At 50.8% G+C, this 13,313-nt stretch overlaps 1 protein-coding gene across 1 annotated transcript; it reads left to right on the forward strand.

Annotated features, from left to right (window-relative positions):
* The first annotated feature begins 1,075 nt into the window (after positions 1-1,075).
* MKS1 (MKS transition zone complex subunit 1) lies at positions 1,076-13,033 on the forward strand. The gene is made up of 18 exons (XM_029928122.1): positions 1,076-1,263; positions 1,675-1,784; positions 2,935-3,005; positions 3,426-3,581; positions 4,651-4,748; positions 4,938-5,066; positions 5,321-5,425; positions 5,992-6,100; positions 7,338-7,394; positions 8,443-8,485; positions 8,727-8,792; positions 10,464-10,534; positions 10,837-10,906; positions 11,006-11,113; positions 11,809-11,942; positions 12,467-12,549; positions 12,632-12,729; positions 12,831-13,033. The coding sequence occupies exons 1-18, from the start codon at positions 1,184-1,186 to the stop codon at positions 12,920-12,922; spliced, it is 1,680 nt and encodes a 559-aa protein (XP_029783982.1). The 5' UTR covers positions 1,076-1,183; the 3' UTR covers positions 12,923-13,033.
* Positions 13,034-13,313: the final 280 nt, after the last annotated feature.

Raw genomic sequence — 13,313 nt, forward strand, 5'->3', positions numbered from 1 at the left:
AAGCTAGAATTCTGCCTCCATAGTTTCATCTGTTGAAATAATTATTTCTCACATTGGAAACTGTGTGCTCTTATGAAATAAACTGGTAGGTGAGAGGCTTCAAGGCAGAGCAGAAGGTGTTCAGGCTTCAAAAGACGGACCTGGGCTGGAATCCCAGCTCTTTCACCATTTAGAGAGTTCAACCTTAATAAGCCCTTTAAACCCTGGCCCTCCCTAATTTCATACTTTAAATGGGAGTAACAATGCCTACTTAAGGGGTTTCTGTGAGGATCAGGGACAATGCAAACAAAGCACCCAGGCTGTGTTGGACGCTAAATAAATGGTGCTATTATTACAGTAAGTCCTTGGTGTTACACAACAGCAGCGAAGTTGCCCAGGGCTCCCAAAGCCATAAAATCAAACTGGCAAGAGATTCCCGAGTTCAGGGGGCAATTGCTCATTCTGTTGGGAGAGTAGCAAATGTCAAAAGCTGATAACTTATACCTCAAGGTGCTCGAGAGCCGTATTTCATATGATGGCTTGTTTTGATGGTCCAATGAAGCATGACTTTTGAATAGCACTTTGTAGGCTTTTCAGGAGGCCAGTGCAGTATCCAAAAAATCCGGAACTAACACATACAGGGGAAAAACCAGTTGAATAATAACAAATATTCCTTCCTTACTGTTAGCTTCTTTGTTTCTTCTTTTCCGGATCAGTGAATACCAATTCAAGGACTAATAACCCTTCTGACACTTTTTTTTTTCCTTCCAAGAATATGTTTTCATGTCCGAATAAGTGCCAACGCCTTCCCTGACTCCTTTGGAAAGAATGGGTGCATTCTGCGTCACGTTCACCGATTTTCAGGGCAAAGTTTTCCGAGCATCAGTGGAAGGCAGTGTGGCGTGATACGAAAAGTCGAGTCGAGGACTCAGGTCACCTGGCTCTGAATCTCCATCACCATTTCTGAATCACCATTTCACCATTGTGAAAGGAGCCGAGGGCACTGCAGAGGTACCGCAACCCGACAGCGCCTAGTTGCCCCGCCAGGCCCCGGCTTCCGGCGCTCGGCTGCGGCACCGTGCCGGGAACCGTACGTAGGTTGCGCGCGCAGCACCGCCACCGCCCACCAAACCCCGCGTCTCCGTTGCCAGGGAAACTGGGGGCGGTGCGCTTTCCGGCGCTGTCGCGGCGAGTCGCAGCTGTCATGGCGGAGACAGTCTGGAGCACTGACACCGGGGAGGCTGTGTATCGCTCACGGGACCCCGTGCGCAACTTGCGCCTCCGGTAGTCGCATCGTCCCAGGGCCCTGTGCTTTTATACTCTCAAATAATTTGAGTCCGAACCTCACTTGTTTGCTGAGTGTCCACTTCCGCTTTCAATCCTGGTCTCTGCCTTTGTGGTCTCGCGTCTCCCGCACTACCCTCAACCCTCTCCACTCACAACTTCCTATCCAAGACCTATCCAAGCCCTTTCAAGTCTCTGCCCTTTCCCAATTCCTCGGAGCTCTGTGTACCCAATACTGTCGCATCGCCACTCTTTCCCTTAGGACCCCGGGAAGCGCTCACGTGCACCCGACACACCTTGGTAGCCGCACCCTCTTCTTTCTTTTGTGTCCTCCCCCCCATCTTTGTTCTTTGTTCATCTCCAGGTTGTATGTCTTGTAATGAGTATTTCGGGCTTTTCTTTTCCTGACAGAGTCCACTTGCAAAGAATCACATCGAGCAACTTCCTCCGTTACCAGCCTGCTGACCAGCTTGGGAAGGACCTCATAGACTTGGCCACTTTTAGGCCTCACCCAGCTGCCAGTGGGTGTTTGGTGGTGATGCAGCCCTCGGGGGATCTGGGAAAAGCCCTGGGGCGGTAGTTATCTTTTAAGACCAAGTAGACCCAGTTCTGTAGTCTAAGAAAAGGCGTAGAGAGGTTGGGTTCCTTACCCATGGTCACATGGCTGCTAAATGTTGAAGCAAGGATTTGATCCCAAGCAGTTTTAACTACTCCATTGTGTTGTGTATGAAAATTGAGTGAGACATAATTCTTGCCATCAAGAGTTGATCCGAATTGTGGTCAAATGCAGTAAAATAACAAAGACTATACCTTAGATAAGTTATAAATCTGCCTAGCAACCTAAATACCGCTTGTGGCATTTTTTTCCTAAGAGAAAAATATCCCAAACTCCTCTTATATGTGTATATTATATATATACACGCTTAAAAAAACATCTTTAAAGTTTACATACACACATACTATTTAAAAACATTTTTAATTGGCATCTGCTTGAAAAGGGGACATATTAACATCAACTGTTCTCTTGCAGTTTCCCTTATCTTGGAAGCCAGAAGAGTGAGGAAAGGGGACAGTGTGTTTGTGTTAAATCACTACTCTCTCTGCTTTTGTTGTTTCTGTTCAGATATATTCCTGGGCAAGAGTGTGGGCTGGTGTGTTGTGAAGCATGTGTCTCTGAAAAAGGCATACTCCGCTAAGAGTGTATTCCATTTGGTTCTTTAAATAACCATCTATTTGCCTTTCCTCTTCTCTTCTGGTACTTGGTCTCCTAAAGGGTATAGGGCTTGTGGTTCTAGATGTACGGCTTCAGGAATAGTAAAGATAAAAATCCTGTCTAGCAAGTGTAGACAGTTGGGATTGAGGAAGAGCTATTCGGTCCATATCTAAATTTGACTCCTGACCTAAATTAGATTAAGTAATTCCTGGGAGCCATAGCTTCCTTTTATTCAAATTAGAGTAGTAATTAAGACTTCTTGGATCCTACTCCTGGCTTGTACATATATCCACAGCCTCCCTCACCTTTATTTAGAGGGAGTGCTTTATAAATCCCCAAACTCCAGCTGGTTTTATGGCAAATATAAGAGCAGGGACTTCAGTAATAACGAGTCATTGAGCAAGAAGTGGTGCTACTGATTTGAATCAAACGTTTGACTCGCTCTGTGGCTTTTGGAGGTGGACACCGCTCAGAGGAAGAGGAAGAGGAAGAGGTCGTGGTCGGGTGGCAGGAGAAACTCTTTAGCCAGGTAAGCCCGTGTTCCTTATCCACCTCCACCTGGTCTGCCTCCACCTGGCCGGAAGCAGGGAAAGATTCTTGATACATAGTGCCTGATTTCCAGAAAGTTCTAGCAGTTTATACTTTCCTCTGTTGTGTTTAAAGGGCAGTATCACATAGTGACCAACACTACCCACTTTTACGATCCTGGGTAAGGATCACCTCTGGGTGCAACCTGCCGTCTCTAACAGCGAAGTTGGAATAGACCATCACTCTTGTTCCTTAGCTCTAACATTCTTTGGATCCCCTGCCCTGTGTTAGTTCAGAGAAGGGGAAATTGGCTATGAAAACATGTCAAATAGCATCAGCTCTATAGAACTGATTTGAGTAACAGCTACAGCGACAGAAGTTTGACACTTTCTCAGTAGATCTCTGTGTCTTGTTACCTCAGTTTGAAGTAGATCTGTACCAAAACGAAGTGGCCTGTCAGAGCCCTTTGGATCATCAGTACCGACAAGAGATCCTGAAGCTGGAGGATTCAGGTGGCAGGAAGAACCGACGCATTTTTACCTACACGGACTCTGATAGATACACCAATGTGGAGGAGGTATTGTTTTTTTCTGGGGTTCCATGGCTCCCTCCTCCTTTTCCTCCCCTTGCTTTCTGGCCTTAAACCAGAAGCCTGTTAAGGGGCAACAGGCAGCCTATGCAGGAACTGCCTCACGCTGCTGGCAGCCAGGCTGGACAGTGGGCGCAGTTTCAGGTGGTGTGGCTGCTCCTCGCCCCCCCCCCCCACCCGCTGGAGGGCCTCAGGGAGCTGTAGTGTGTCTAGTGACAGATAGGCTTGCAGACTATGACCCGAGGGAAGCAGCCCCTGGGCTGGACTTCCTCCACTGATGGTGAGATGAGGCAGGTGGGTGGAGTCTTGAACCATCTCGATAAAACTCATCAGGGGATGCAGCCACAACTCAGGGTCTATGGGTGTGAAGAGGGATTCAGTGCAGCTGCGGGGAGTGGCTGCGTGCTGTTGCCTGTGCCCACACACCCTTGTGGACTTGCTTTCCGTTTTCTTCAGTTCCTGTAGGACACGTACTCTCTTCCCAGGAGACATTAAGCTCCTTGAGAGTGGAGCCTGTATTTTCTGATTTTTGTCTATGAGCTTGTGGCTCTGCAAGGAGCAGGTATTATATGAATGTTTTTGAAAGATGGATGCTTATGTTAGGAAAGCTCTGGGTTAGTAGCATATAAAATTTTGTTTTCTGTTTTAGAAAAGTAAATGAAATTATAGTTAGTGCTGAATTCCCCATGCAAAGGACTTTTCACACGATACTTTGTATCCCGTTTGGCATCTTCCAAGTACCTGGTGACATCGACATCTACTGGGCACACTCACCCACCTTTTTGTTGGTATGCACTCAGAGATTGCAGACTCCTTTTAATATTAACATAAACAAACTCAAACTCATTTCTGAAGGATAATATAAAATGCTGCTGAAATCTTGGAGCACCAAGGCAAGGTAGGAATCTTCTGCTCTCCTCCACTGGCACATACAACTGTGAGATGTGACCGTTAGATTCAGGTCCCGGATGAGGTTTCAGAGGGAACGCTTGCCTTCAGTACCTGATCCCACGTGGCCCTGACCAGATGGTCACACACAGCTGCTCTCTTCTCCTAGCACTGTCAGAAGATGACCACCGCAGCCCAGGAGGTGCCATCGTTCTTGGTCGAGCGGATGGCAAATGTCAGGCGGCGACGGCAGGACAGGCGAGGGATGTGAGTGCAGATGTGTATGGCGGGGGGTGGGGGGAGCTTTGTAGTCCTTCCAGGCCAGTATCTGGGTATGTCCACCCACTCGAGTTTCCCATTCCGCAGTGGGCCTCCCCTGGGGGTGCTCCCCCTGATTCCTCCTTTAGGCTCTTTGGGGGATGCCGGGGAAGTGACCCTTCCTGTGGTGTCTCCCAGGGAAGGTGGCATCCTCAAGTCACGAATTGTCACCTGGGAACCTTCAGAAGAATTTGTCAGGAACAATCATGTCATCAACACCCCTCTTCAGACAATGTACATCATGGCAGACCTGGGGCCTTATGGAAAGTGAGTGGAGCCTCTCACCACCCAGCTCAGATTTTCCTCCTCTTCCCTTGCTAACCATCACCTACCCGTTGCGGTCATCCTAGGGTTTGTGGGAGGTTGGGGCTTTTACTTCTTTTACTTCTTAGTTGTACCCAGAAGAAGATCCTGTGACGGTCCGCACCACAGCCTCTGCTCTCGCCTGATGTGGGCGTCTTCCTCTCTCTGGAGGTGGGACCAGTGGTCCTGAACCTGCGTGTTGATTTCCTGGTATCTAGGCTTGGCTATAAGAAGTATGAACATGTCCTCTGTACTCTGAAGGTGGACAGCAATGGTGTGATCACAGTAAAACCTGACTTCACCGGCCTCAAGGGACCCTACAGGTGAGGAGTGGAGGGGAGAGTGGAGACCGGCTTTCCTTCTCTTGGCTTCACTTCTGGCCCCGAGTTGAGGAGACTCTGAGAAGTCCTTCAACTGCTCTGATGTCTAAATTCCCGGGCAGTGGTTCATACTCTGTTTTATAACAGCCACCTGGGTCCTGGAAAGTGTGTAGCGTTACCAGATTGGAAGGCATACCTTCAGTGGTGTAGTTAAGTGTAAATAATTCCCGGGGCTGCTGCATGAAGGCACTGGCCTGAACAGGGCGAGGGGACCTCAGCCAGATCTCCTCCGGGCTGGCTGTTCCTGCCTCCATGTCTTACAATAACAGGACTATAAATTAGAAGTGATCTAAACCTACCTGTCTGTGTTTTCTGGTGGGAGAACTGCGTGCTGGGGATGTTGTACTTTAGGGCTTCCCCATGACTTTGAGGCAGAAATGGGCCCTGGACCTATACTCTGGCCATTCTAATGCCCTTTCTGCTTTTCCACTGTGTTTCCCTCTCCTGCTCATCTTTTGGCCATTTTCGTCATTTGCGAGAGTCAGTCTTTCTGTGGTCTGACCTTACAGAATTGAGACGGAAGGGGAGAAGCAGGAGCTGTGGAAGTACACCATCGACAACGTGTCCTCCCTAGCACAGCCGGAGGAGGAGGAGCGGGAGCAACGTGTGTTCAAGGATGTAAGAGCGAGTCCATTCCGAGCGGGGATGAGCCTCGCTGCCTAGGAGCGGAGGCCATGTCTGAGGTCGAGGTCACAGCTGCGAAGTCTCTCACTGGCCTTGCCATCTCCTGACGCAGGAAGCACTGCTGAGTATCAGCCACAAGTGTTTGATCGTAACGTAACCTGGTAACAGTGACCATTTATTTGAGTATTTACCAGGCTCTGCGAGGCCCTTCACATACTTTATTTCATTTAGACAACACAACAACCCTTTGAGGTAAATACTTTTATTATTACCGTTTTATAAATGAGGAAACTGAAGTTGCAAAGCTAAGAAGTCTGCCCAAGATCATGGAGCTTGTAAGTGCAAGAACCAGAATTTGGTCCCAGACCAGCAGACCCCAGAGCCTCTGTGCTTCACTTTAAATTTTTTAACATATTTATTTTTGAGAGACAGAGCATGAGCAGGGGAGGGGCAGAGAGAGAGGGAGACACAGAATCCAGAGCAGGCTCCAAGCTCTGAGCTGTCAGCACAGAGCCTGACGCAGGGCTTGAACTCACGAACTGCGAGATCATGACCTGAGTTGAAATTGGATGCTCAACCGACTGAGCTACCCAGGTGCCCCCACTTTGAAATGTCAGTGACAGGGACGCCTGGGTGGCTCAGTTGGTTGAGCATCCAACTTTGGCTCAGGTCATGATCTTGCAGTTCATGAGTCTGAACCCCGCATTGGGCTTTGTGCTGATAGCTAGCTCAGAGCCTGGAGCCTGTCTTCAGATTCTGTGTGTGTGTGTGTATGTGTCTCTCTCTCTCTCTCTGACCCTCCCCTGCTCATGCTGTCGCCTTCTCTCTCTCTCATAAATCAATAGTAAAAGAACATTTAAAATTTTTTAAATAAATAAATAAATGTCAGTGACAGTAGCGTTTGGGGCGCCTGGATGGCGTCTGGTTCTTGATTTTGGCTCAGGTCACGATCTCATGGTTGTGAGCTTCATGTTGGATGTGGAGCCTGCTTAAGATTCTCTCCCTCTCCCTCGGCCCCTTCCACCCATGCATGTGCTCGCTCACTTTTTTTCTCTCTCTCTCTTTCTCTCAAAAATAAAATGAAATAGAATAAAGAAGTCAGTGGCTTGGATGCTTAGGCCCAGCTGTCCGTGGCATCTCCCGCCACAGCTTCTTTCCTGCCACCTGTTCAGAACTGGAGCCTGGCCCGGCTGGGGCTGCGTTCCAGTGTCCCCGTGCTTTGTCTCCTCAGCTCTGTGGCCGCCACAGGGAGTACCTCAGCAGCCTGGTGGGCACTGACTTTGAGACGGTGAGTAGCTTGGCTTCCCGCAGCCCTCAGACCTGGGTTTGGCCGGAGTGTTCTGACTGTGGCTGCACAATGGCACCTCTCTCAAAGGACGTATTCTTTATGCCAGAAGGAGGTCAGAGAATAGTATACAGAGCATAGTTCCTGTTACGTGTTTTGAAACACAGCATATTGACGGAACCGTCAATGCAAAAGAAAATGTCAGGGAAAAAGTTCTAAAAGGGCACACGTGCTCTGGATGGCTTTCTCGGGGCAGGGGTTGGGTTGGGAAGGTAGATGGGGGTTGGGTGGTGAGAGGGATACGTCAGGAATGTTTACTTTGTATTCCCTAAACTTAGCAGTTTTTCATTTTTATCAGTGGTAACACAAGCATGTGTTCCTTTATAATTAATTTAAAAAATAAATATAAAGATGAAAAATGTCTTCCTCATTCTTCCTGTGGATATTTTTCCTCAGGTGCCCCATGGAGAGCCGAATAGTTCAGCTCTTAAACAACCAAAACAAAGTAGTCCGTGTCAGTTATTCTGTGGTCCTGTTCTTTGTCCTCCTTTATTCCAGAACTTCCATTCCTAGATTAGGAAACAAGCACAGGATTACCCAGCTGTCTCCCTCTCTCCCTAAACCAATGCATTATTTTTATATTGTATTAACAGCAGATGTTCAGGGTTAAAAAGTGAGAAAACACAAGTGATTAAAAGAGTGAACCCCCTCGTCCCTTGACTTCAGGCATCCAGAGGGAACAGAGGTGTCCAGCTCCGCACCCACCCCCCATGTCGAAGGACAGCGGTTGTTGCTTCCCTTGGCTGTTCCTGTAAACTCCAGCAGCCATTGCCCTCCTCACCCTTTAAATTATGTGCTTTCTGTTCTGTTACAAATTTTAGAAATGAAGGAAATGGATCTGGAGGAGTGGCAGGGTAGGGAGGAAGCACAGTAGTGACGCCCCCAGATCTCGCGGCCGGAGTCTGGTCTCCCGGCGGTTCGTGGATGGGCTGGAGGAGAGGTGCTGACTCCTCCAGATGCCCTGACCTTGTCCCGCTTCTCTCCACCTTAGGCTGCCCCAGGTGCCCTCCGGCTCTTTGTAAATGGAGAGGTAGGTAAGTGCCTCCCCGGACAGAGATCCCCTGCTGCCCGTAGAGCCTCCAAGCAGCCCAGAGCCCCAGGGGAGGCGTCAGCGGGTCAGCACCACTTGGGAAACTCGGTTCTGAGTCTTTCCTGGAAACAGAGGGGTTCCCACCCTCCAGGGACTTGCTTCCTGCAGAGTGTAGGCCCTTCAGGACTGAGTTGGGTGCTAAGGGTAACAGGAGAATGAACTGAAATCGTTTCTTGTTTTCTTAGTTTCGGCCCGAGGCTACGAGTATGACAATCTCTACATGCACTTCTTCGTGGAGTTGCCAACCACTAGTAAGTAATTTCTGTAAGTCTCTTTTATACCCATTCTGACAGTTTTCTAGAGGCATTCAGTCAGGCCTCCTTCCCACTTTTTTCAAAGAAATAGTTACTGTCTTTTTCAAGGTCACAGATCACTTCCAAGTTGTCAGATCCATTGGCGACCTCTGCTGCATTCACCCTGCGCCACCGCTCAGAAGCGCGTGGCCCAGCTCGCATTTCCTTCCTGAAACTCTCCTCTTGGCTTCTGGCTCCACGCTCCTCTCCTCTCTCTCATTGGTGGCTCTTCAGTCCCTTGGCTGTTTGCTCATCTCTTGGTCTTAAAGCATTCGTGTGTCCATGGCTGGGTTACTCTCTCTCTACAGCCTTTCTAGGTGATCCCATCCAGTGACGGCTTGTAGCCTGTGCCTCAGACCCCATGATTTCTCTCTAGCCTTGGCCTTTCCCCCGAGTTCCAGGCCCAGATCCAGCCATGCTTAGCATGACCCCGAGAACTGATTTTCCCTCCTGCATCAAATGTGTCCTCATGGTCTTCCCCGCCTTAGGGAAAGAGTCCCTTCCCTAAGGGACATGGCATTGTCATTTACTTAGTCGCTGATGCCAAAAACCCAGGAGACACCCTGGATCCTTCAGGCTCTCTAGTTCCCTGCAGCCAGTCATCCATCAGCAGATCCTTGTCAGCTCTGTCTTCAAAAGGTGTCCTGAGCGTCTTGAGCACTCTAGACCAAGCCACTCACATCTCTCATCTCCTGCCTTGGCCAATGCGTTAACTTTCTTCCGCTTTTGCTTCCTTTACACCTCATTTGCCACAGGCACTATAGCCACATTGAACCTTTGATAATGGAAACTAGCTATGTCTCCCTTAGGCTTTAAACCCCAACAGTTTCCCCTCTCGCTTAGGTAACATCGAAGCTCCAAAGCCTGAACGAGCTGGCCTCTGCCTATCTCTCCCTTACAGAATTCCAGTCAGACTTTGTTCTTTTTTCCCCTATTTTTAAATTTTTTTAATATTTATTTTTGAGAGGCAGAGAGAGAGCACAAGCAAGGTAGGGGCAGAGGGAGGGGGAGACACAGAATCTGAAGCAGGCTCCAGGCTCCAAGCTGTCAGCACAGAGCCTGATGTGGGGCTCGAACCCACGGACCATGAGATCATGACTCGAGCTGAAGTCGGACACTTAACTGAGCCACCCAGGCATCCCCAGACTTTCTGTTCTTGAACATGCCAAGTTCACTTCCACCTCAGGACCTTTTAGGGATCATTTCCTTTGTCTGAAAGCCTTTCTGGCATATCTTTGCACGAATGGTTGTTCCGAATTTAGGTCTCAGCCTAAGTGTCATCTTCGAGAGGTCCTCCCTCACCACCCAATCTAAATGAGCCTGTTTTATTTTTAGTGTAGTGTCTGTCACCGCCCGACAGCCTCTTGCTGGCTGGTTTGTTGTCTGTTTCCCCTGCCAGCTGGAATGAGAATGAGAACGGGAATGAGCTCCATGAGAGGCAGGGATCTTTTCTGTCTGCTCACCACGATCTCCCCAGTGCCGGGTCCGAGCACATCAGAGCCACTCCATAAATGTTAAGTGAATGACTGAGTGTGCGAGCGAATTGAAGGGATAAAGTCTTTGTCTTTTTCTCAACCACTTGCCCTCCTCCCAGGTCACCTGACTGTATATATGGTCTTTGGCTTTCAGATTGGTCAAGCCCAGCATTCCAGCCGCTCTCAGGAATAACACAGACCTGTGCCACCAAATCCGTGGGAATGGTATGGGCGATGAGAGGGGGGTCTGGAGGGGATCAGGACTCTGAAGATTATCAGGACTGGGGAGGATTCAGAGTTGGCTCTGGCCCTTCTCTCTGGGCTCTGCACGGCTGCCTGGTCTGTATTTCTGCGGATGGTAGCAGCCAGTACTTGGGTGTCCCCTCCCCCTCAGCTTCTTATTTCCTATCATGGGTGAGAGTTTTTCCCTTATGGAGGTATGTCATTGGCCCCAGAGAGAACAAATTCCCATTGAAGCCTAGACTACCCCATGACACTGAGTACAAAATAACATGTCTCTTTTGTAGGATAAGGTGGCTTACTTCTCCTATCCGTTTACATTTGAGGCCTTCTTCCTCCATGAAGATGAATCTGCTGGTGAGTAGCTGAGTAGATCTGGGTCCGTCGGCTCCTCTGGCGGTGCCCTCTCTGGGTGAAGGCCTCCTGGGACCTGGCTGTTTCTCTCCTGTCTCCCAGATGCTCTGCCAGAGTGGCCTGTGCTCTACTGTGAGGTCCTCTCCCTGGACTTCTGGCAGAGGTATCGCGTGGAAGGCTACGGGGCTGTGATGCTACCCACCACCCCAGGTGACCTCTTGTCCCTGCTCTCCACGTGGCCCCGGTGCCCCAGCTCCTAGGAGCAAGACTAACACTTCCGAGAGATTCCACCGCTTCCAGTGAGAAGTGCGGATAGTTAGGAATTAGACACATTTAGCTTGCAAGATTCCTTGCTCCTTTTGAGGAATTTCCCCTCTGTTAGAGAAAACTGAGTGAAATGGCAACTAAGCGTGAAGCAGAGCAGCCTGAGCGTCTGTGGCGTCGGCTCGCTGCTCCTCTGATGACTCGCGGCCTTGAGGGGCGGGCTCAGGCAGGGCGGGCTCTCGGCGCACATGTATTGGATGGATCAGCGGTCACGTTGAAAGCACAGCCTTGGTCTTCTGTTGTCGGCAGGCACGGCGCCAAGCGCGCCTCGTTTCATTCTGCCAGACGCTCTGCGAGTGTAGGCGCTGTTACCATGTCCGTTTTACTAGTGAGGGGAACGGGGCACACAGGGGTTAGGAAACGTGACCCGGCTATGCAAGTAATAACCAGCAGAGCTGAGATTTGAATTTCTAGCCGGTTGATTTCCAGACAGGTGCCCCAGGCCGCCATGATCACCAACACCAGAGGTCAGGCCATCGAGCCCAGGTGTCTTAGTGGTGGGTAGGCCTGCGTCAGTGCTGGGGGTCAGTGAGGGGCCACGTGCCCTTTCTGGCTGTGGTCTCATTGTCCACCCTGCACAGGCTCGCACACCCTGACAGTCTCCACATGGAGACCCATGGAACTTGGCACGGTGGCTGAGCTGAGGAGGTTTTTCATTGGCGGCTCTCTGGAACTGGAGGACCTCTCCTACGTGCGGATACCAGGAACCTTCAAGGTTACTTTTGTCTCTGGGCAGACTTCATGCAGGGAGCTTAGGTTCCTGTTCTCTTCTGGAGAAGGTGGGATCAGGGTTAAGGCCCCTTGACTGCATCATTATTACTTAGTCCCTTCCTGCCTGTGGTTTAAGCTGGAGGTCATGGCCGCATCTTGAACCAGGTACAGACATCTACACTCCTATCCTGGGAGATCTCTGGAAATGAGTGTATTCAGAGTTCCCCTGGTCCCATCAGTTACTGGCCCCTCCTTCTAGCTCATCACTGAGGCTTCAGCAATCAGAGATGGGGAGGGTTGGCAGGCCGCTTATAAGACTGCTCTTCTCCAGTGAGGCTGGAGTGTCCCCTCGTTTACAGTTGGGAGCCCAGTGTTAGCCTTGAGGTGATGGAGCGTGGGTGCTACAGTGAGGTTTCCCCAACAGATCTATTCTCTCTGAGAATGGGAGGTGGGATGGGGGTGAGGCCAGCACGTGCCTGGGACCCAGACACCACAGGAGCCTGACGCTGTCTTCACTGCATGCCACAGGGGGAGCGTCTGAGCCGCTTTGGGTTCCGCACCCAGACCACAGGCAGCGTCACCTTCCGCCTTCACTGTCTGCAGCAGTCCAGGTGAGTCGGCCTGGCCTCCGCCTCGGGGAGCCTTACACCTGAGGGCCGGAGAGCAGCTGTGGCCCTGTGGGTTTGCGTGCAGGGCCTTCATGGAGTCCAGTGTCCTGCGGAAAAGGATGCGGAGCGTGCTGGACCGTCTGGAGGGATTCAGCCAGCAGAGTTCCGTTCACAACGTGCTGGGTAGGTCTCCCTTTCCCCCTCGGCCGGCCACCCAGCACCCGCTGGAGCCTTGCCCCTCCCTGCACCGCAGCAGCTGACCGCTATCCTCGCTCCCCTTGCAGAGGCCTTCCGTCGCGCCCGGCGCCGCATGCAGGAGGCCCGAGAAAGCCTTCCCCAGGACCTGGTGAGCCCTTCAGGGACCATGGTTTCCTAGCTCACAGCTGCACTGGCCCCTGTGCAAGAGGACAAGACAAGCGATGTCTAACGCTGGTGCCCCCCAGCCCCCCACCTTCATCCTTCTGACTGGTGACCCCACTGACCTGCTGAGAAGCGGGAGGGCTGAGAAAATCCCAGGCCGGCCCCTCTGCCTGGTCTTCAGCAGCGCCTCCTCCCTGCTGGGTAGCAATAAAGCTGGAGACCCTATGACCCCCTCTTCATATTTCATTTACTGCCAGTGGGTGTCACCACAAGGCCGGCTTATCGGTTTAGCTCCATCTGGGGTGACCCCAATTAGTCCTGTGCTCAACACAGCCTCTTTCCCGCTTGTCTCACTGACTCACAGCCGAGAGCCCAGGCACTTGCTGCTCCACGGCCTGCATTACAGA

Source organism: Suricata suricatta, chromosome 17 (assembly GCF_006229205.1).
Source record: "Suricata suricatta isolate VVHF042 chromosome 17, meerkat_22Aug2017_6uvM2_HiC, whole genome shotgun sequence".
Lineage (NCBI taxonomy): Eukaryota > Metazoa > Chordata > Mammalia > Carnivora > Herpestidae > Suricata > Suricata suricatta.